The following is a 23,967-nucleotide window of genomic DNA, read 5'->3' as shown; positions in this document are numbered from 1 at the left end:
AGGGTACTAGCCAGAACCGACCTTGCTTAGCTTCTGAGGTCTGACAAGATCTGGTTAGCTTGGGCCAATCAGATCAGGGCAAGCAAACTACTACATTAATATTTTTGTTTGATATCAGATCACCCAAAAGGAGAAGATCAAGGTCCAGTTCTCGGACTCGAAGATCACGCCATCGTCGTTCTCGTTCCCGATCTCGGGACAGGCGCCGCCATTCTCCTAGGTCTCGATCCCAGGAAAAGCGTGAAAGAGAGAGAGAAAGAGAGCGCAGAACAAAAGGCCTACCTCCAGTCAAACCAGAGACTGTTAGTGGTAAGTCCTATTTGTCTTTTCTCGAAAGAAATAAAATGGTATTAATATTTGCTTTCAAGGGTTTTAGCCCTTGCAGTCTTCTTAGGATGATGTGTACTTAGTAATGAGGAAATTTGTAGTAATAACTGATGCCTTAATTTATAAAGATTAAACCTCAGGCAGAGCACAGCTGGGCCTATCTTTCCTTCTGTCCTCCTCGTTCCCTTGATCCCTTTTAGCATGTACCTGTAACTGTAACACAGAGTTCCGGAAGTGTGCTAAAACAGCATGCAAGGGCCAGGATGTGAAATTGTTTCACTATAGCCAAACCCAGTTTTTCAGTGCCATTTAATTGGACCACAGAATTTTCTGAGAATCTCTAAACACTAATAGCTAAATGTTCATATGTGCATTTACAAAAATTGGAATTTAACTTATGACAGGCATCTGTCCTGCCTCTGGCAAGCTTGAGTCATTCACTCCTGAGCTTAGAGCTGGGAAAGGAGCAAAGGGATCATCCTCACAGTGGTGCTGTTCTTTGCAGGTTTGCTGAGTACTGTGTTTGCTGAGTACTGTGGGAAGTGCAGCTTGGGAGGAGTGCTGACACTTGTCTGTGCTTTGTTGCACTTTTAAAGTGCTCAGAGTTCCTCCAAAGCACTGTACAGAATTAGAGTTCTCCAACTCGAAGGTTGGGTGGAGGGCTGGAACTCTTTTGAGTCAAGCTACAGCTCCTTGGACAAGTTCAATCCATTTTTTTTGGGGAGCTGAGAAGAAGAAAGATTCTCCCTGACTATATGTATGTTTCTGAGATGTTTAATGTGACGTCATAGAAAAGACCTCAAGTTTCCCCTCTTGTGTGGAAAGGCATATTCTTGGTGACCGCACATTTTATCTATGCCAAAATTTGCCCAAGTTTCATCAGGTCACATTTTGGTGTACTTTACAGAGTTATGTGGGTCAATATTAATTTATATAGCAATAACAACTGGGTTTTCTCTTTTGTTATTTTTAAAACTTAAGGAACTGATATTGTGTTACACAATATGTACTAAATCACAGTGGGTGGCCGTGTTAGTCTGTCTGCAGTAGTAGAAAAGGGCAAGAGTCCAGTAGCACCTTAAAGACTAGCAAAAATATTTTCTGGTAGGGTATGAGCTTTCGTGAGCCACAGCTCACTTCTTCAGATACCCAGATACTTCAGAAAGCTCATACCCTACCAGAAAATATTTTTGTTAGTCTTTAAGGTGCTACTGGACTCTTGCCCTTTTCTACTACAATATATACTGTTCTACTTCACGTTTCTGCAGATTATCAAAGCCCTTTAACAGTTTAAATTTGTTTACAGAAAAAGATATTGAAAAGTTAATTTTTTTTTCAAATATTGCCAGTTGCGTGTTAGAGAATTTCTATACAACCTTTCTGTTTGAGGCAGATCACAAAGCAAAACATAAGAACAAATGTTGTAGCAATAAACTACTAAAGGCCCAGTGCTGAAGACCCAGCAAGAGCGTAAAAATAGTCTAAAATTTATAGCACCTTAAAGCGAGGCTGATAAAACACTTCTCAGGCTAGAGGACACTATAAAATGAGCTAAAATATCAACCCCTCAATTAAAACCTTAGTTTATTCTGGAGAGTACACCAGAGAACAAGCCAATTTTTTCCCCTTTAACCAAGGGAACCTCATTACATTATCTTTTTTTTTTTCACAAGAAATTTTAAGATCCACTGGATGTGGTCTGCTTTGTTCTGTCATGTAATCCTTTGTACGTAGCAACTGAGATATGCTTTATACAAATGATCGTTAGTTCCTTATTCAGTTTGCCAGGGTTCTTCAGTATATTCTAATATAGCCTAGTGAAGTGCTTTCAAGTCTCTGATCAGCCTGCTTAACTGCATTAGGCTGCATTACTGTCTTAATGGTGATTGTGGAAAAGGTGTTTGCAAAAGACAAAAGCACACCTTAGTTTAATTAAAACACACACACACATTGAAGCCAGCATACCATTTTCCTCTTTTAGTTTGCAGTACTACACTTTGGGTTGGACAGCTGGACAAACGAACATCACAGCAGGATGTTGGCGGTCTTCTAGAGGAGTTTGGCCCAATTGAATCTATAAATGTGAGTATGAAATGCAAAAAGGTGGAAAACAATGGGACCTTAAGTACTCCAGCTGAAGTATCTCTTCCATTGAAGGAAGAACCACTTAAACAGTCAGAGGAAGGATCTTTAGGCTGGAGGCTTCAGACGAAGCAGTGGAGTGGTAGGATACAGGCCATTAAGCACCAGTTTACTGGCATTTTAATTAGTGGGTAAAACAAAACACCAATTAATTCTTATTTTTAAGTTACACCCTCTGAGCCAAACGTGCATATGGAGGCTGCCTCTCCAGACGTGGGGCTCTGTTCCGCACCTCCATGTGGAATGCACTTTTTGTTTTTTAATTTGGCTTGGGCATTATCTTGTGAGTGTAAAAGCAGAAATTCATTTCAGAAATACTGAATACTAAAAATACTGAAAATAGGCAAGTCTCATTTCTGCAGTGGCCAGAGCTGCTGGACTATGATTTATGCTCCCCCCCCCCTTTTTTTTTTTTGCAGGCACATTTGTAGAACAGGATTTTAATACTTAAAAAATAATCTTTCCTGTAACATTGGTTTTCTTTGTAGTAATGTTTCTGTAATTTACCATAGATGATACCACCAAGAGGATGTGCCTATATTGTAATGGTGCAGAGACAAGATGCAAACCGTGCCCTGCAAAAACTCAGCCGAGGAAACTTTAAAGTCAATCAGAAACCTATAAAGGTACTATACTGGTAAACTTTTACAGATATGAAACTTTCGGCAATCAGTATCCAGAATGGTTTTGAGAAACTATCAAAATTCTTGTTAGCTTTACCTAATGTGACCCAGTGTGGTGTAGTGGTTAGTGCTGGACTAGGATCTGGGAGACCCAGGTTCAAATTCCCACTCAGTCATGGAAGCTTTCTGGGTGACCTTGGACCAGTCATACACTTACCTCAGCCTAGCCGGGTTAGATAAAATGGAGAAGGAGTGAATGCAGTGAACCAATTTAGGCAGGAAAAAGTGGGGCATGAATGAAATAAATACTTGGCAGGCATGTTACTGACACTGGAGCAAATTTCCTCTCCAGTTTCACCTTTTTTGGTAGAATGCACTGAGAAGTGGCTCTACAACTTTGTACTCTCAGCATCTTCTCACCTCCATATTAGTAAACATTGCCCCCAAAATGCGGCCACTTAACACTTAAGAGTGTTTTCTGTAAACAGAAGAGTAGCTGGAGTATGAAACACACCCCAAGGTACAAGCAACACCAGCATTTATTAGTGTAAGATGTTTGCGCCTCATTTGAAAGTGTATTTTCAAGCTCAGGCTGTTTGAGTATAGTGAAACAAAGTCTTTTACAATGACAAACACATTTTTGTACCTCAAAATACATTGGAATTTGACTTGGGATAGAACTGTTTCCCAGAATACAATGTGTTTGTTGTGTAGATCTGCTAGTTAATATATACAAAACCCGTAATATTTAAATGGGCGAGGAAGAATCTTTAATTGTTTGATCTCTACTTAATTACCTTCTCCTGTGACTCCTGCGTTTTGTTCATCATAAGATTTGTCTCAACATAGCTGCAGGCTGCCTGAAGGACTATTTAGTGGTGGGACAAAGACAAACCTGTTGGCAGGGAATGATTCACAGTGGCTAATTTGGTCACAGTGGCTCAAAACACTTTTTGTGCAACACTTTAAGAGACTTTCACATGGCAGCTAGATTGTATGATGTAGCCCTTTGTCTGCCTGTTAAAAGATTTTTTCCAGTTCCGCATGTTTTTTTAAAATAAATTTCCCATTGCATATGGTATATATTTCATTTCCTGACTTTTGAATTACATTTCTCTGAGAGAAAATGTTTTCTGTATAAGATAGAAAATATCTCATTGATTAATATTAATGTTGCCATTCTTCCCAAAGATTGCATGGGCTTTAAATAAAGGAATTAAACCGGACTATAAGCAGTATTGGGATGTAGAATTAGGTGTTACATACATACCATGGAGTAAAGTTAAGCCTGAAGACCTGGAAAGTTGTTGTGAAGGAGGAATGTTGGACAATGAAACACTTAGCCCTGGTAAGACCTGTTTTTATGAAACATATCTTTATTTAGGGGGAAATGTTTATAGGTGGAGTACATTGGACTTGATAAAACTCTAATGAACTTTTTGGTCTTTCTTTTAAGACTGAGCTGTACCAAATGAAAGCTCAGTGGGCCCCTTTTATGGATATGCCACAGCAGGTGGCATTTGGATGGGGAAACAGCTGGGTGTGTGCACTTAACTGTCTTATTGCCTGCCATTTTTCAACTCCACCCCTGTTCCTAAACTGCTTTTTCACCTGGTAGGGTTCCAGTAATTTAGAATCCTGTAACGGGAAAGCAGATTGGGGAAGGAAATTTTTACCGGAGAGTGGCAAGTAAGAAAAAGGTTAAACATGCCTCCAATTGCTTCCCTTCTCCAAATCTCCCCTGCCTGAATCAACTTTTCCTTAAATGATGGGACTATCATGTTTTCTTTAAATATATTTTTATATAACATTTAATTCAGACCCTCTTTTGCTACCCATAGGTAGTAGGAGTATATTATCACTTTTTGCGCACTCAATTTGAATTTTTGTTTAACTGAAACAAATATTTGATCAGTTTTAACGGTGGTTAGGTTAGTATTATGCTGCTTTATATTGTGACACTCTTGAACAGAAGATACCTTTGGTTTATGGAGTCCAATTTAAGCATGGAAATTAATAGGTAGTTATATGCTAGAATGAAACAGGACTAACACAATATAATGGTATGAAAACTTCCTTTTCTGTTAGTTTCATGAAATTAAAATGTCATGTGTAAAACAGACTTTTGCGTATTTAAAAAATGGTTTAATGTAGTCATTTACAAATAGGAAAACAACTCTCCAGAATTGGCCCCTAGAAATGTTTTTAATGACAGAACAGTGCCTAGTCGTTTTAAAGGTATGAAAGCAGCATCCTTTTTATAAGATATCCTAGAGCACAGTTTCCCCCCATTATTTATACTCCACCTTTCTCACTTGTAAACTGGTACGTTACAGTCCACTCTTCATCCAGGTGCTCTGATAAGGCTTAAATTTCTCAATTTCTCTGTTAAAAACATTGAATGCTGTACATTAAATGAGTAAAGCCTTGTCTTAAAAAGCATTCCACTGATTATAAATGAAAGAAAAATTCAAAGGGAGTTGTTTTCAGTGTTCCCCAACATTTCCTAATTTTTACATTGGAAAAAACAATGGATTGAGTGAATAATGTTGAGTGAATAAAACCTTGTTTTAAAAAAGCTTTTCACTTGTTCCAAAAGGGAAAAAAAATCAGCTCCCTCCCAAGCTTCCGTTGGAACAACTGGAAAATACCCTTAACTCCCCTCTTCTCTTCGTTTAAACCCTTCTAGCCACTACCCTTGCCTTTTCCCATTCTAGCTCAGCAACATGGATGGTAGGGGAGATTAGTGACATGGAGGTGGTCTGTTTGTCATTTAACTGTGCCAGTGCCTCTTTGCTGCTAGCTTTACTGAGCTCTTTGAGCTGTAAGGAGCCAGTGTCTCTGATTCTGCTTTTGTGGCCAGTGCTGCTAGCTGGATTCTAAAGCTGGCGTTTCTGTAGTCCCTGTGCTTGTGTTCAGACAATAAGGACCTTGAAGGGGGTTGGGGCAAGGAAGTGTCATGGAGTGATATTTTTCTTTATACCTGGGAGTTCCCCCAGTTAAGTAGGACCATGTCCAGCCTTTGTGCTAATTTCATTGTCTGCACAGAACCAGGACTTCAGAAATAGATACTGTTATAATGGCTGCCACTGAGGGAGTTAAATAAGTTGATCTTAATATACAGTGATGTAACCACATCAGGAAGTTGCAGGTTAGGTTAAAATTAACAACTTGATATTTGCTTTATAGTTGAAATATTTACATTATTTCAATTGTTTTCTAGAATGGAAAGGAATTCCAAAAAAATCAGAAAACCAAGTAGCCCAGAATGGAGGAGCAGTAGGCGAAGCTGCACACAATGAACAAACATCACCCATAGCTAAAACTTTATCAGTTCAAATGCCTGTTCCCATGCCTACTCCAATAACAGTGCCTCCACCACAGGTAAGATTGTATTTATTCTTTCTCTCATGAAGCTTGATTAATGTTGCTCTTCAGAAGCAAGGTCAAATTCCATGAGTTGTTTTGACATGGTAATGTCGTTGTGAGGTGTTATTACGTCTTAGTTTTTTGTATTTAAGTTTAAAAATGTTTGAAGACACTTTTAAATGAAACACAAACCTCTCTCCTCCAGGAAGAGGAAGGGGGACATTTCAGGATGCTGGGGGGAGGGAGGGAAGGATTTGCACTCTGTGCACAAATTTTTCATTATCTTCAGAAGTCCCTATGAATATGGTATGACATCCGATAAAAGAGCAGCCATTTCTGCTCAGTCTTCACTACAAGTTAGGTAAATTGCATGTGAAATTATCTCTTTATTAGTTGTGGTCAATCCAGGAAGAGTTATTTACTTGAAGAAATAAGTAAACAATGTATTGTGTAAAGGGAATGAATCTCACTCTTGCAATGACAGGGTTGTCACTTTCTGGGAAGTCGGGGAAATGGAAATTGGTCAGGGAAAGTAATGGAAATTGGTCAAATATCAGGGAAATTGTAAATTAAGATACATTCAAATAATGGATTTTTTGAGATTCTGCTGCACTTGTGGCAGTTTGAGTAGAGAAGTGGCAAAATCCTAATGTAATGTAAAGATGCACATATGTTTGATAATTATATATGATTTTGCAAATGTTTGCTGATGGTTGACAGTAAAAAAGAATAAAATGATCTTGTACGTGATAACATTATTTTATGGAAAAGCTGACTGACTTCTTAAAACTGGGATTTTTTTTTTTAACGAACTGGAATCAATCAGTTTAAGGTGATTTGAAGGTGTGAATATTTTGACAGGGGTCAGCAAATTGTGGATTATTTCTTGTAGCCAGTTGTAAAGACCCAGCCATGCATGGCACAATACTACAATAAACATGCATTTAGTTTAGAAATCAGACCTTTTAATGCAGAGCTATGTTAATTAAAAAAACTTAAAATGTTAAAAAGTATATGTAAAAAGTAGCTGTATTTCCTTTAGGAATGCCACCTCTTGCATTTTGTCCTGGAGTGCCTCTGCCCCCACCTTAATTTTAAAGGCAGCATTCTTCATTAGCGGTGGGAGAAATGGGAGAAAACCACCCAAAAGTTATTTATTTCAAAAATGTATATACTGCCTCTCCAGCACACCTGCTTGAAGCAGCTTACCAAGTAAAACATGATAAATCCTTGAACAGCAAACAGATTGTTAAAATTAACTTAGCCACTAAAAAGCCAAGTCACAGCATAAAAAGATTTAGCAGCTTTCAGTGATCTTCATAAAACAGGCTAGAAGCAGGCTTTAAAAACAAATTTATAGTATTAAACCTCCTATTTAAAAGCATGAATAAAAAGCAGTGTTTTGGCCTGGAGCCTCAAAGGGAGTAGGGTAGGTAACAAACAAGTCTCAAGGAGAAGATTGTTCTAATCTACAGGTAAGGTGCCACCTGTTTCTGGTTGCCACCCCCTTACCCCATTTATGCAGGTAGGGGGACAGAGAGCAGGGCTTGAGAGGAGGGTGTTAACTGGTGTACTGGACAGTGTGAGAGAAGATGGTCCTTCAAGTACCCTGGCCCAAGCTGTTTACATCCAGTGCAGGTGGTTAAGCACATGGCTGATGTAATCCTGTATTTAGCCCTGATGGTAGCCTGGTTGCTGTATTTTAGATCTGCCAAAGTTTCTGGACAATTTTCAAAAACAGCCCCCCTTGTAGAGTGTGTTATAGTAAATTAATCTGTACATGATCAGAGCATGGATCACCCTGGCCAGAAAGTTCCGTCTGAGTTTGCAGTTCTCTTACCCACAAATAAGTAGCTCCTCTCCATTATGAAACTGGTTTTTGGCAAAGACAGAATGCAGTTAGAGAAAAGATTTCATAAGGAGTGGCTGCTGTGTTCCTATTTTGAAGTGGAGAGATTCAGCCCTATTAAAATGGAACAAAGATCACACACATGGGTTTAATACTGTAGATTCATATCTGAGTATCTATAACTATAGAAATGTGTTAACTAAACATCTGCATTCCATTTTAGGTTCCACCACATCAGCCAGGTCCTCCAATGGTTGGTACACTTCAACCGCCAACATTTACCCCTCCGTTAGGAATTCCACCTCCTGGATTTGGTCCACCCCCACCATTTTTGCGTCCTGGCTTCAACCCAATGCATTTACCTCCAGGTAACTAAATACTTCAGGAAGTTTTCTTGTATATGAACTATACACAAAGTGTGCAGAAGAGATCCTTTAGTTCAAAGATAAATTTGAGTACAAACAACTGTTTGTACTTTAGTAGTGATACTTTACTATTTCTTCCTTCATAGGATTTCTGCCTCCTGGACCACCACCACCTATTAATCCTCCAGTTTCAGTTCCTCCAGTCTCAGTTCCTCCTTCTCCAGTAGTAAATATCCCAAACTGTAAGTGTACTTGTATGCTTTTAAAACTGACTGTAACAGAAGTGTGTGTGTGCGCCACTTACATAAAGTTTTTACTGTTAACATTACTCTGTTGTAGCTACTGTGGCCAATATAAATGAAGACACTACAAAAGACTCTTCAGTGGGAAACCCTATTCCAACAGTAGTTTCTGGATCTAGAGGAAGTGCTGAAAATGCAGATAGTTCCAAAGGATATCCAAATGCTCCTCCACCTGCAACTTCTACTAGCATACCCGCGTCTGTCACCCAACCTGTCCCACTCCTTGGTAAGTCTGATTTTCAGTTGTCAGAGTTACATATTTTTCCCCTAATGTGCTTGTTTCCTTTTGATAATATACAGAAAGCCAGAATTGCAGAAGGCAAAATGTTCTGTCCACTGCTGTCAATCCTATATAAATCGGTAATAGTAGTGGGAGATAAAGCATTTAGTAGTGCAAGACTCCACTTATAAGTAATGGAAGACTACATGCTTCCTACCAGTCATCAGTGAGTGAATTACAATTGGAGAGGGGAGTAAATGCATTTAGTAAAACAAAATTCAGATGGCTCAAACAAGCATACCATGAGATGTTACAAGAACAGCATCATCAGGAGTTGTGTGTTTATTGCACCTAAGTTTTTTTCCCTGTTTGCACTATACATCAATCTAACCCTGAACTGGTAACCATCAACTATCTGATCTGCATCCCAGATACTTACTTTTCTTTCCCCTCAGTCTAGCTCCTAATTTTTCATCATTACAGTTCCAATTCTAATGCTTTCCTCCATGTATCATGTTTGTTTGCCAAATCAACTGATTTATCTGGTTACTGAGAACAAGTGTGGAAGTAACGTCAGAGCATCACTTCTTTAATAGGAGATAAAGAGGTTTTCACTCTGCCAAATGTTTTAGCAGTCCAGTGTGGATTTTTCTCACATCTCAGATTTCATTTATATGCCATTCCAAACAAGGTATTGTCTTAAGCTGTAATATGTTCAGTCATGTTCATTGTGTTAAACACTACACCAAACTTCTTGAAGTGAGATCTCATAAGCATTAACTTTAAGGAGAGAAACACTTTTATGTTATACTAGGTACTGTCTCAGGAAAAAATACACTTGAACTGATAGCAGAAACAAACTACCTAACACTATGAACATTATTTAGTATTCAGTATTTTAATATTCTCTTTTTAAATTTACTGTGTTGTCCTTAGTTCTGTATGCTCTTTTTCTGTTTCAATACCAAATCCATACTGCCTCAGATCAGATCCAGTTTAAATTTTTGGATTTTGCTGTTTCAGAAGTAAACTGCTGGATCCAGACAGTAATAAAGGGAGTCCAGCATTGTTAAATCAACGCTGTACTGTCAGCATATCTTTTCCTTCTTGCTTTAACATGAAAAGTTTGCCCATCAACAGGATATTCCACACTTTATTTAACCAACTGCCCATTTTGGGCAGATACCCTTGTCTTGCTACAACCAGCAATTGCCAAATTTAGGACCTCTTAATTTTATATAAAGCATCTTCACTACATTCTAATAAACATGTTAGCAATGTTATAGAGTTCCACTCCAGTAAACTGATAAATTCCGCTTTCCCACATTTTCAACACATATTAGAGACATGATTAAACATTTTCCCCAGACTCAAGGGTGTAAGGTACCTCCTGTACAGACTTTGACACATTTCTCTCTGAACTATACATTCTTAAAGGGTCCACATTTTCTTCTGAAATTCCTATCCTTTTTCCATCCAATGTTACAATTTTCAGTGATTGTTTCTTTCCTTGTAATAAAAAATACACCTTTTGAGAGTGGTTCTCTTTGCTCCAGCCAGTGTTGTGTAGTGGTTAGAGTGTTAAACTGGGATCTGGGAGGGCCAGCTTTGGATTCCCACTCGTGCCGTGGATGCTCGCTGGGTGACCTTGGGCCACTCACATACTCTCAGCCTAACCTAACTCACATGGTTGTTGTGAGGAAGAAATGGAGGAGAGAATGATGTAAGCCACTTTCAGTCTCCATTCGGGAAAAGGTGCAGTATAAGTGAAGTAAATAAAATTTAAAAATAACAATTTTTCCAAGTCAGGTAAAGGTCTCTTTAAATTAAATATATCATCCATTTTCTGGTAAAAAAACTTTTCAAATATGAATATTGCGAATAGATTATTAGAACTTACTCTCTTAGAGTTTCTCAGGACAAAAAAAATCCTTGGGAAGAAAAAAATATCTAAACTCCCCACCTGCCCTGGTGGTAAAAGCAAGCAGTATTCATATGAATTACTATCCAAATAATATTACATTTGCTTGGTCTTAAGAAAATAGCTGTAATAGAAAAGTTCTGCAGTTGGAATAGCCAGTAGGATGGTTTATCTGCGTAAGAACTTAGCAGGAATATGAGAGTAATTAGGGTCTGATGTAAAACATACACACACACACACACACACACAGATTGCGCCTAGAAAACTATAGGTAGTCAATGCAGACATGCTCATAATGCACTTCTACAAGTTGCCTTTCTCCTGAGTAGAGAAGGAAAGGTGATTGAATTCTGTATGAACTTTATCCTACCTAAATGTATTATATTATTGTTATTGAATGTATTAAATAGTTTTATCTCCAGTTTGTATTGTTCATAATGATGCAAGGGCCTACATGTGGTATCCCAGTTTGAGGCTCCTCTGGGGCAGCATCCCATAAGGTGTGAAGAGTTGCTGTTCAGTTGCCTCTCTTTCTTTGTGTGAATGAAAGTGCTTTGCACTTGCACACTTGGTAAAGGTGGGGATGTTGGATCTTGTTCCTTGAGCCAAATATGTAGGAGAGGCTGACCCATACTGTTAATAAATGTCATCATGACATGGTCATTGCCAACACCTCCGATATTCAGTGTCTGCTGGCTTTCCTGCTTTCCCATCTTCAGGCTGTACTACATAATTTCTGAAATTGCAACACTGAGTTTGATTGGATGGCAGGGGAAAAGATGGGAGTCATCCGAATAGTGGCGGTACCTTACTTCAGATTTGTTTGTGATCCAATGTCTTTGCGTTATACACGTTCTGGGCATGATGGCAGTAAGATGGCACCTTGCAGTGGAGATGCACATAAGCAATAGCTATTTTGTGAAGAGCAATGAGAAAACAAGAACAGGGTCCACAACGTTCACCACTTCTTATATTCTGTTTTTGCCGTTGAAATCAAAAGGTACAGTTCCAGTTGTTGCTTATCTACATAAAGATTGTGGACCAAGGGCAATAATACAGCCTCAGTACCATTTCAAGGTTTACATGAGTTTGGGATCTAGATAAAAACCAACGGTGTTATAATTGCAAGACATCCGTCAACTGGCAGTCTCCCACAAGGGAGGCAGGGTGTGTCTGGCTGGAGGCTCACAATTGAGATTTTGTCAGTTGTAAGAGCATCTAGTTATTTGTCATCCTGCCATCCTGAGAAGGTGTGTTGTTAACTCCACTCAGCAATGTTTCTGTCTTCTCATGAGTGATTCTCCTGTTTGTGTGAATTCTTCCAAACATCACATCTGTTGACAGCACAAGTTAAAACAAATCTCTCTTAAAAGGGCAATCCTGAGCTTTCTATAACCATTTTTTAAAAGCTGTGTTCTAAATATCAACACACGTTCAGAGGATGCTTAGATTTAATTTCTGTTTCCTGTTTGTAGAAGTGTGGAACACCAACTTTTCAAAAAGTGGCTTACTTTGTCTCTTTGTAAATTAGATTACTGCCTTACCATCTCACCTCTATTACTGTATGAGGTTTTGCATACCTGAGTGAGCCACATCTCAGGCTGGCTTTGGATTTTACAAAGGTGGCACAGTTCCCAGTGTAAAACTCCTTGTGAGGAGAGGGGTGTCATATTACAGCCATAATGCCCATAAGTAACAATATGTGGAAGAGCCATACCCATCCTGTCCCTGTGCTAGTGGAACACTTTCTAGAAGCTCACAGATTTCACCAGCATTAGGACCAGGGATGTGCACTTGGGGGTGGGGGGAATGTTATTTTTCAGATTTGGATTTTTATTTCCTGTGGGGGATTCCATGCATTTTCCATGGGAAAAGAAGCCAATATCTAAACACAGAAGAAGAAACTCTGGCCAGAAGTCTCCGAATACAAACAGAACGAAGAAGCGCAAAATAAGTGATGTCATACCAACCTGGCAAGCCAGTTCCAAGGCAGCAAGGCAGACCTGGCAAGATACAAACACACCCCCACACACATTTCACTGCCCTAAGAATGCCCTCCCCAGCACAGACAGAGAGGATGCAGGCCCTGGTGCCAGCAGTCTTCCTGATGGCCTCCATCACCATGGTCACCTCTGGAGTGGCTGTGGGAGGCCTACCCGGAAGAGGAAGCAGTGGGAGATCAGTAGAGCTGCTTTCCTCATCCTTCTCTTCTCCTGGAAGCAGCATGCCCCTCTTGGCCTGCAAATGCCACATAATGCTGAGGGAGCTGGCCAGCATGCTTGCCAAGGCAGCCCTTGATGGGTGGGTCACACTTGGTTGCCAACACATAGAGAGGTTATAGGCAGAACCTGTGTTTTTATATGGTCCCTGGCAGCTTTGAACAGGGAGGGGACCACATTCATGCTAAGCATGATGTGAGCGGGGATAGGCATCTTAGAGCAGTGTGCAGAACCAAGCATTCTCAACTGTAGAAAAGGGTTGCCCATCCAGAGCAATTAACTTGCCAATGAGATGAGTGATTATCCCCTTCCCACTTCTACCCAACCCTTGTCAAGCAAGTGCCATCTTCACCAAGCATTCTGTCAGATGTTTGGTGACCTTTCCCTACTTCGAGGGAAGAGTGGGTCATGGAGCAGTTTGCATATTGGCTGGCTGGTGGCTGCACAACCATCCCACGAGCCTCTTTCTCCCCCTGAATGAACACTGCCTAATGGTGGTACTTTAAGTGTCTGATCTCAGTCATTGGAAGATGGCCCAGGTCTTTCTGTTAACTGATCCTAGCTCTGCACAGCTGGTACTATGCAAAATGGGGACCATCTATTGTCTGGAAATGCATCCAGACTGTGAAAGAATAGAGGCACTTGATTGGTTAGCAGTTGCGGGCACCACCGGAGCCACTTCCTTGGCATGGGGCAGACAGTGTGTGTGGGGGTGTCAGAAGGAGCTGCCCAAGGAAGCATCTATTGAGATGGCAGCAACTTGGGATATCCTATCTCTTCCTCTTGATCCCCATCCAGCCTCTCCTCCTATCTGTCCTCCAAAGGTCTGCTGGAATCTGGAGGAACTGAAGAAGGGAAGCCCAGTGTCTCCTCATGTTCCGCCAGCAAACTCTGGGGTGTACATGGGAGCCCAGAGAGTCCCATCCACAAAGTTCAGCCCAATACTTACAATGCACCAGTTTATGGATACAGTTCCAGAAAACATCTGTAGGTTACTAATTCCCTTGTAACTTCTAAATGGAGGTGCACATATATTAGCTTTAAACAGCCACATTTTTGTGCATACAGATGGATACCACAACTGACTTGATTTTATGAGATTAAGAAAGTAATCTTAAACTGATCTATTCAGAATTCTGTTAGGTCTCTTCAGCAGGGCTTACTCCCAGGAAAGTGTTTTTAGAACTGCACTGTGAATGAATCAATGAATTCTTGCCTGATATAGTTTTAAAATAAAAATTAAAACACGTTTTTCTATATGTAAAATAGCCATGTGTATGTATTCTGTCCTAAAAGGATGAGAATTCTGCAGCTTGTATAAATTATACATATTAAAAAAATTGTATAATTTATTTTTCCTTTGAAATTCCGATTTTGTTAATTATGACAGAAGCAACCAAAAGGGCTGGACAGTTGGCAGCTGAGGAAGCTGAATTCTCCACTGATGACCACATTCTGTGCCTCTTCTGCCCTCCCATGAAATTGCAGACACCCAGTCCTGTATGCTGAAAAGCTTCTTGTGCTTTTCAGTCAGTCTGAGCACTTATACTGTGCAGTACCCAGTTACCAATACAATTTCTAGCAGTCAGGATGACAGTTTAAAATTTACATGACTACAGTTTGGACCTATTAATAACTATGATGCTTTTAGATCACGAATGGGTAGCCGTGTTAGTCTGTTCAACAGCAGTAGAAAAGAGCAAGAGTCCAGTAGCAACTTAAAGACTAACAAAATTTCTGGTGGGGTATGAGCTTTCATGAGTCACAGCTCATGTCTTCAGATATGATGCTTTTAGTATCAGTATTAAAAAGATGCATTTGTGGAAGGAGTATGTTTTTGAAGGTTTGACTTTTTGTCCCTGTCTTTAACACTTTTTGACCACTGGCAATTTATTTAAATAATAAAATGAATAACCATTAAGTTCTTGAATATCCTTTTTTAAAATGAAAAGCTCATCTCTAAAACTAGGTTTGTGCATCAGAATAAGAGTCCACCTTTGAGCAAGTTAAATCTGGACTGTTCATTAATTTTGAGAACAATTTTGTCTGTGCAGTAAAAAGTGGGCTAATTTAATCAGGAGAATGGCACCTCAGCTGAGTATGTGGTTATCATTTGAAAATATCTGCTGATGTTCCATTGCATGAAACTGATTTTTCAAATCACCTTAGTTATACCTGAATTTTGATTAGTGTCATGTTTCCAGTGTGAGCAGTACTATATGACTCTAACTCGTTTGTAGGTTTTCAATAATGTCTACTACAGCTTATGATAATACAAGTGTCTAAAGAAGTACAAGGATTTATGAGGAAAAACTCAATAGCAAAAACGTTTTTGAGAAAGGCAATAGTAATTGAGTAATAACAAAGATGATTGCAAAAGACTATATTGATCCTTATGGTTTGATTACTTCATTATACTCAATTTCTGTATCACTCTGAGAATTTGCTCTTTGCTGTGTATTTCAAGAGATTACTTGAGTGGTTTTTCCAAAGTGTTCTAAAACTACAGTTCAAAGCACCTTGTAATTTTAGCAGATTTGTTCTTTAATGTAAGTAGTTTTTCAGTCACATTAGCAGTTTTATCCAGTCTGCCCCACCAAAATATATGTTGGGGTTACATAGCATTTTTATTTGCTCCATATTTTTAAAAATGCACATTAACAGCCTAAATGAAGCCTCAGAAATACATAACGCCTGTACAGTGGGGCATTTGAGCACACAAACCTAACAAGCATACAGAAATATTAAGACCACATTTGGAAACTGGTGGTAGGGGTGACAGAATGTGCAGAGTGATACCCTGTGTGATGACTGAGGAATGGACAAACTCCGGAAATTGACAACATGAAATGTTTGAGTAAGTAATAGAGTATGTGGGGGAGGGGGGGTGTAGGCTGTCGCTTCTGTGGAATTTGCCTATCAAAGTACTTGAGTATCATAACTTCATAACATACTACAAAAACCTTTAAAATGTTGCTGGGAGGTACAACTTTTTCCTGATACAAAATATAGTATTTTATTTGAAAATGCAAAAGGGGCCATATTATTTTTGTAAAATGCATGTCTGCACTTACAAATGTTAAGCAAATGCACAGTAATGTTCACAAGTTTATGAGGCTGGCTACAAGTTTTCAAAGCATTTTACAATTATCTAAAGGAGAAGAGTTTAAAATAAGAGGATATGCAGATGATGTCCTACTAACTATTGCCCAGCCACAATTAGGTATATTAGAATTGATGGACAATATACATGAATATGGTGAAATGGCAGGTTACAAACTTAACAAATCGAAAACAAAAATCTTCCTGGAAAACACAACGCATGAAGAAGAGACAAATATTGTGGCACAAACGGGCTGTACTATATCTAAAAAACCGATAAAATACCTGGGAGTGTTTATTCCAAAAAATAATCAAGATCTATTTAAATACAACTATGAAGCGGTCTGGAATAAAATAAAATAAAATATTCTCATGTGGTCTAAACTAAGAGTCTCTTGGATGGGAAAAATCGCAATAGTAAAAATGAACGTATTACCAAGATTAAATTTTCTATTTCAAATGATTCCAATAAAAATTACCGATAAAGTATTAACCGCCTGGCAACGAAGAATTAATAAATTTATATGGGACAAAAAACGCCCAAGAATCAAGTTCAAAATTATGACGGATACTAAAAGAAGAGGAGGACTTGCTCTTCCAAATTTAAAACTATATCATCAGGCAGCAACACTGGTTTGGATCAAGGATTGGATATTATATCCAAACAATAAGAGTACTAAACTAGAACTAACCGATTGGCAAGTGGGACCACATCAAATTTTATGGGGCAAAACCACCAAGAAACAGCTGGAAGAAAAAAGAGACCACCCGATTGTGGACAATATGATCACTGTATGGAAGAAGTTAAAGTTAAGATTAAGTCCCAATCCCCCGTTAATGATGGCGCCATTTAGTGTTTACGGGTCTATAATGGATAAAGAGAAATACGGATCCATAAGATATGGTGACATAATTAGAAAGGATGGAACGCTTAAAATGTTAACGGAAATTCAGGAGGGGCATCCACAGATGCCTTGGATGACATATTTTCAATTAATTTCGAGATTTAAGGAAGACAGTACGGTCAGAGGTAAAACCAGAAAAGAGACGGAATTTGAACAACTGATGAGTAAACCAGAACAACATCTTTTAGGAAGGATTTACAAACTCCTAATCTCGTTCGATACCGAGGAAGAACAAGTCAAAGTATGCCAAATTAAATGGATGGAGAACTTAAAGGAAATGATCACGATAGAAGAATGGGACAGATCTTTAGGGAAAGCTCTAAGTTTACTCTTATCTCAAAGCATTCAGGAAAATTGCCTTAAGATGCTGCACAGATGGTATATAACACCAAGTGATATTCAGAATATGAACAGTAAAGCTTCAGGACTCTGCTGGAAATGTCATAAAATCAGAGGTACTTTTTTCCATTGTTGGTGGTCATGTGAACTCGTGCAGAAATACTGGAAAAAAATTCATAAGAACATCGAAGATATAGTAGGGCAGAGCATAAAATTTGATCCCAAACTTTTTCTTCTGAATAAAGTACCAGATACCATGAATAAGGACCAACAGATCGTATTAAAATATCTTACAACAGCGGCAAGAGTAAGTCTGGCAACACTATGGAAAACAAATAAGATTCCAACACTTCAAATATGGTTAGATAAATCCCTAGATTATATCACAATGGCGCAATTAACAGATTATCTGAAGGAGAACTTACGAGAACAGAGCTATGAGAGATGGAAATCCTTTTATGAATTTATTAAAAATATCAAACAAAAGACTTAGTTAAATCAAGCTATTACGTTAAGAGAATGTGGATGACTTTATTATAAACGGGTAGAGATTGTTAGGTTCTAACAAAATGAGATGTAAATAAGACTATTTTCCCTTCCCCCATTTCTTTTCCTGTATATCCTCCAATTGATGGGAAAATAATAATAATAATAATAATAAGCATTTTACAATTATCAACCAAGAATGAAATTACAGAATGGATCTTGTCCAGTTGTCCTGCTCCTGTGTGGTTCCTGTGCCAAAGCCATCCTCATTTCAGTCACGTTGTGTTTGTGTGTGTGTTAAGTGCCGTCAAGTCGCTTCCGACTCTTGGCGACCCTATGAATGAAAGTCCTCCAAAATGTCCTGTCTTTGACAGCCTTGCTCAGATCCTGCAAATTGAAGGCTGTGGCTTCCTTTATTGAGTCCATCCATCTCTTGTTGGGTCTTCCTCTTTTCCTGCAGTCACATTAAATAACTAAAAAATAGACATACATCAATCATTAACCTTGTTTTGTAAATCAGCAGCATAATTCAAACAACCTGTAAATATGGAGTATTTCTGTATTAAACATAGTTTGTACTGCAACGGGCAGTGAACAGGAATGATGAAAGAGGTAAGGTGGCAGATTAGTATTTACTGGCACAAAGAGTATGTAGGCTTTCAAGTTGCAGACAGTATTACATTATTATAGTACCCAGAAATTGGTTGCACAAGGTTTTACAGAAACATAAGTGGGAATACAGTAAATTTGACTTTGTGCAAGCAGCTATTTCTTGAGTCTTTCTTGAGCTTTGCTTGTGCAAGACCTCTAGCACAAGTGGAAATTTTGCACTGGTTCCAGCCTGCTCTCTTTCACCAGACAAGCAGAATTGAAAGCATGCAGGTATTAAGGATAAAAAGAGGCTGTTTATAACCTGCTTTTCTTCCCAACGGGGGCCGGAAGCAGCTGACATTGTTCCCTTCTCTTCCATTTTGTCATCACGACAACCCTTTGAGGTAGAGTAGGCAGAGTGTGTATAACTGGCCCACGATCATGCAGCAAGTGCCCATGTTAGAATGAGGATCTGAACCTGAATCTCCCAGATACTAGTCTTTTTTTTCTTTAAAAAACCCCCAAAAAAGAACAAAGGTGAAAAACCATAAAATTCTCCAATGAAATGTTAAAAGAAAAAAGGAGGCTATGCGTAGAGACAAAAATATAACAGTGGTGGCAGATCTACACGTGTGTGTGTAAAGTGCCGTCAAGACGCAGCCAACTTATGGCAACCCCTTTTGGGGCTTTCAAGGCAAGCGACTAACAGAGGTGGTTTGCCAGTGCCTTCCTCTCACAGCAACCCTGGACTTCCTTGGTGGTCTCCCATCCAAATACTAACCAGGGCTGACCCTGCTTAGCTTCTGAAATCGGACGAGATCAGGCTAGCCCAGGCCATCCAGGTCAGGGCAGATCTACACACGCATACATTTCTATAAACGGTTTCCAAATATTTAAAAACAAGTTCATATGCAATTGTTGTCTATATGCCATGTGTTTAAATATTGACGGAGTCCTAAGTCATCAATCCATTGGTTTACCAGAACTGGATTTTTATCTTTCCAATGTTGTAATACAAGTCTTTTAGCTGTAGTAAAGGCACAGAGGATGCATTTTTGATGACTAGGGGTTAGCATTCCAGAGATGGGCTGATAATTTAAAAGTACATAAGCATCCTCAAAAGTACATAAGCATCCTCAAAAATCAATGAACATTCTAATACAGAATTGATATGAGTAATAACTTCTTCCCCAAAAAACTGAATGACTGGACACACCCAAAACATATGTTTAAAGGACGTGTCCTGTGAGTTACAATGCCAACAGTTAGATACTTCACTCAATCCTTTGCTCAAGAGTCGTTGTGGTATCCAGTATATCCTAAATCTGTTTTTTTTCTGACTGAATCACAACTTAAGATCCATGGAGAGAGCAGGTATAAACTTTAGGCCACATCCCATTGCTTTGGCAAAATAGCTCATTTTTCCATTCATTCTTAAGATTCTGCAAATCATACGTATGAATTGACATCAAATATTTATAGACGAATAGTGTAGGTTTCATTTTCTGCCTCGATTCAGTTAAGAGACTCCAGGAGCAAAGGGGACTCTGAGACACTTAATGCTACAGGGCCATATTTAGATACCAACAGATGTTGCAATCCCCTATCAGTCCAAGCCTTCCTTTTCCCCAGTGTTTAGGTCTGGATTGGCCCATAAAGTTAGTTTAGCATGTGAATATGGAACAAATTGATATTGTGTGTGATATTATACTATTGTTCTCCAGCTGCAGAAATTGTAGGAGAAGTGGGATCCACTCTAGCATAAGTAGACCCTAATGCCTACACTTAGAGAGGCACACCAGACAAGAAGGCTCCGAAAGAGCCCAGGATGGATAGTCCAACTGCAAGGAGTGATTCCAATAATTAGTTTGTTAGCAAGTATGCCTGATAATATAAACCAAGATCAGGGAAGCCAGATTCTCCTTCATTGAATGGAAGCTGGATCCTCTTTAAAGAAATCTGAGGTGGTAAGAAACCCTACATAAATTTCCGAAACAGAATACTAATTTTGTGTATCTGCAAGGTATATAAAAAAGAATTGCATGTAAAATATAAATGTGCCTGTGAAGAAATAAAAAAAACATGGTTGTATTTGTATATATAATTGTAAATAGAAAAATGTATGTATTAGAATGAATTTAAGGTCTTTATATGTATTAGAAAGCTGAACAATCTTTCAAATGCAGGATTTGTAAAGTTAACCAGTTAGAGAAGAAGGAGGGGAAATAGAGCTGTTGTATTGGTCCCTTAGCGTGGTAAGAGAAGAACCAACCGGTCAGTAGGGTGAACGTAGCAATCCTATTGGTCCCTTTAGCAAACTTTGATAGGAGCCAATCACAAGTGAGGTTTTTAAATCCCCCTTCAATGTATAAGTAGAACTACTTGGTCAGCCAGAGAGACAAAGGAAGAGCTCTGAAGAACTTCAGGCTGTAGGGACAAAGCTGAAATCCAGATACCTTCAGCAGAGAATTTCCTCAGGAGGTGGAAGGAGCCTGAGAGCTGAGGAAGCTGCAGACCAGGGAGGGCTGAATAGCTGTGGAGGGAGCTAGTACCAACAGGCCGACTACAGCCAGCCTTAAGGCAAAGTCTTTGAAGGGAGTTGCTACGCTGAAGTCCAGGGGAGAGGACCCCCCCCCATCAGAACAGGCTTGAGAAGACTGTACGTTTGACTTAATATAGCATAAGTACAAAGACAGTTATCCTGCACCCAGTTCTGCATTTTTTTTATACTTTTCAAGTTGGTGTTAATTATTAAAGAATACTGTTGTTTGGGTCTGAGAAGAAACAGGTTCTTCTTTTACTTGGGAAGCAAACGCCTAAGGCCTAACTACACTAACCAACCCTGAGTATCCTGACAGTGCCATTAGACAAAATAATAATATTCATGGCTTTGTACATAACACTTTGAAATTTAAAATGATTCTTTATGCAGATGATCTTTTATTATTTATTTTGGAAACTCAGTCTTCCATGACAGTATTAATGAATATGATTAATACTTTTGGAGACTTGTCTGGATAGTCAATTAATTGGGCAAAATCTGAATTGTTGCCACTGGGAGACATTTGCCTGTGGACATTTTTGGTGGTGCCCAGGTGTCATTACTTATCTTGGAATATTGATTCCTAGAGATATTACACATATGATTATTTTAAATGTTAACAAGCTAACTGCTGAGATCTCTTTTGATTTGGACAGATGGGCAACTTGTCTATATGGGGCAAAGTAAATACACTCAAAATGAACATTATACCTAGGATTATTTATAGTTTACATGCAATTTCTATATACCTTGCAAATATATTCATAAAATTAATACTTTGTTTCCCAAATCCTAGACTGACACGATAACCGGTACACTACATTGGCAAACTCTCCTCCCCAGCTGCTTTATATATAGATTCATGCTCCCCACATTAGATACATATTATAAGAAGTGATTCATATGTTTAGATTTTTCCAAGATCTCAGTGTTTGTTAGGATTGATCATAAGCATTCCTGAAGAAGGCAATGTTGACAGGAGGTGCTTTTAAAATGTGTGTCCCCCCCATGTATTGTGAAGTGCTACAGTTCCGTGAAATACCTGCATTAAGAATGAAAGAGATAACTTTTGGCATCTAAAAGTCAGATTTATGCTGATTGGAAGTGGTTTTACACATGCTGGTAATCAAAACAAGAACACTCTAAAACTTCAGTTCTATGCACAAAGTGAAACAAGTTCATGACGTCAGTTTTAACTGGGGTTAATGGTACAAAGAAATTGAAGAGTCGTTCATGATCCCAGAAAGATGGGTAATACAATTTTTAAACAACTATATCTATACACACCATTTTTGAAGATTTTCAGCAGGAATATTGGGAGATTTGGAAATGAGGCTTTCTTGCTAGTAAATTTGTAACAAATTGTACAAAATACTGTATGGGGAAATCCATGTTTTCCTCCAAAAATGGACATTCAGTTGAAGAGAGAGATGCACACACAAGATTCGTGTTTGAAGAAGAAAACACTTTGGATCATTATAACTTTAGAAGTGTTCATCCAGTTTGGAAGATTCTTGGTAAGCTGAATAGGTAATCAAAAAATAAGCATAGGTATGTAACATGGAGAATAGCATTGCCCTCAGAAAGGTTTGTTTATAGTAATATGAAAATAAGACTACCCCACAATACTAAGTTTGGATTATTAAATTTTATTTCCTAGCTTGGATGAAACCTGGGAGCAGGGATGATAAATGGTAGCAGACCCTGGTGCTATCAAGCTCGTCTGAGACAATTTTATCAGTCATTATGTAAATATTGATCAATCATGCAGTGTATATTGGATTTTTCCTTCATGTGCATTGAATAATTTTCATGTTATATTCAATGAGGCCAAATGAGCATAATAGTATAACAAAAACAACTGCCCAACAGCAGTATAATAAAAGAAAACTCAGCAGAATTAAAAATATTAAAATTGTTGGAAGCAGAGCATAACACAGATTGCACCACATCAGGATGAGAGTTGAGCACAAATCTTGGCTGCCAGTGGTTACAGTGACATCATATAGGTGACATAGTAATGCTAATTAGATAAGAGATATAATTTTATCTGCCACTGAATGCAGGGCTAGTCTAGCTAGAATGGCTGCAAGAAACTTGGCCCTGGGAACTAAATAAAGGTCACAGGACATAATGACAAAGGGCTTCACAGATGCATACTTGTTGGGCAACTGGGGCATGCTGATAACAGCCCGCTAACATGGCAGTTGCCATTGTTTTAAATCTTGAGGGCTGTGAAGGCTTCTCTGAGTTTTTGGAAGGTGATGTTGGACAAATAAGCTGTGGTGTGATCCAGTTTTTGCAGTTTAAACTATGGGGGAAATCCGGAGCTAATAATGATACCCCTATCTAAGGTAGAATCTATATTATATATCTGATCCCAAGTTTTAAACCCCTCCAGAGGAGAGCCCTGGTAATTAACAGGTATTGGCTAACGGCAGAAGAGCCTGTGATAACTGGCAACCCAAAAGGTGTCTTTCTGGAGCTGGATAAAGCACTGCCTAAAAAAGATGACTAGAGGGAGAATTCTTCAACTTTCCCCAGTATTTAATTAAGACAACATGGACATGGGCCCTAATAGAAGCCAAGCCAGTTTTGGCTTGTGGCAGGGCAGCTGGAGTGCCCTGAGGCAAGATCAAAATTCTCATTAAAATGGAATTTTGTA

The 23,967-nt window shown here is 38.8% G+C and overlaps 1 protein-coding gene across 2 annotated transcripts in view; it reads left to right on the top strand.

Annotated features, from left to right (window-relative positions):
- SCAF4 (SR-related CTD associated factor 4) overlaps nucleotides 1-23,967 on the top strand; it is a 57,028-nt gene that overhangs the window by 29,345 nt on the left and 3,716 nt on the right. For both annotated transcript variants that reach the window (XM_056858102.1, XM_056858101.1), the window contains exons 12-19: nucleotides 119-309; nucleotides 2,309-2,409; nucleotides 2,982-3,095; nucleotides 4,284-4,440; nucleotides 6,316-6,476; nucleotides 8,534-8,678; nucleotides 8,822-8,917; nucleotides 9,015-9,203. In XM_056858102.1, coding sequence (XP_056714080.1) covers nucleotides 119-309; nucleotides 2,309-2,409; nucleotides 2,982-3,095; nucleotides 4,284-4,440; nucleotides 6,316-6,476; nucleotides 8,534-8,678; nucleotides 8,822-8,917; nucleotides 9,015-9,203 — 1,154 coding nt within the window. The remainder of the gene's footprint in view (nucleotides 1-118; nucleotides 310-2,308; nucleotides 2,410-2,981; nucleotides 3,096-4,283; nucleotides 4,441-6,315; nucleotides 6,477-8,533; nucleotides 8,679-8,821; nucleotides 8,918-9,014; nucleotides 9,204-23,967) is intronic.

Source organism: Euleptes europaea, chromosome 12 (assembly GCF_029931775.1).
Source record: "Euleptes europaea isolate rEulEur1 chromosome 12, rEulEur1.hap1, whole genome shotgun sequence".
NCBI classification, from domain to species: domain Eukaryota; kingdom Metazoa; phylum Chordata; class Lepidosauria; order Squamata; family Sphaerodactylidae; genus Euleptes; species Euleptes europaea.
Note: the sequence above shows the minus strand (reverse complement) of the source record. Positions and strands in the feature narration are given on the sequence as shown.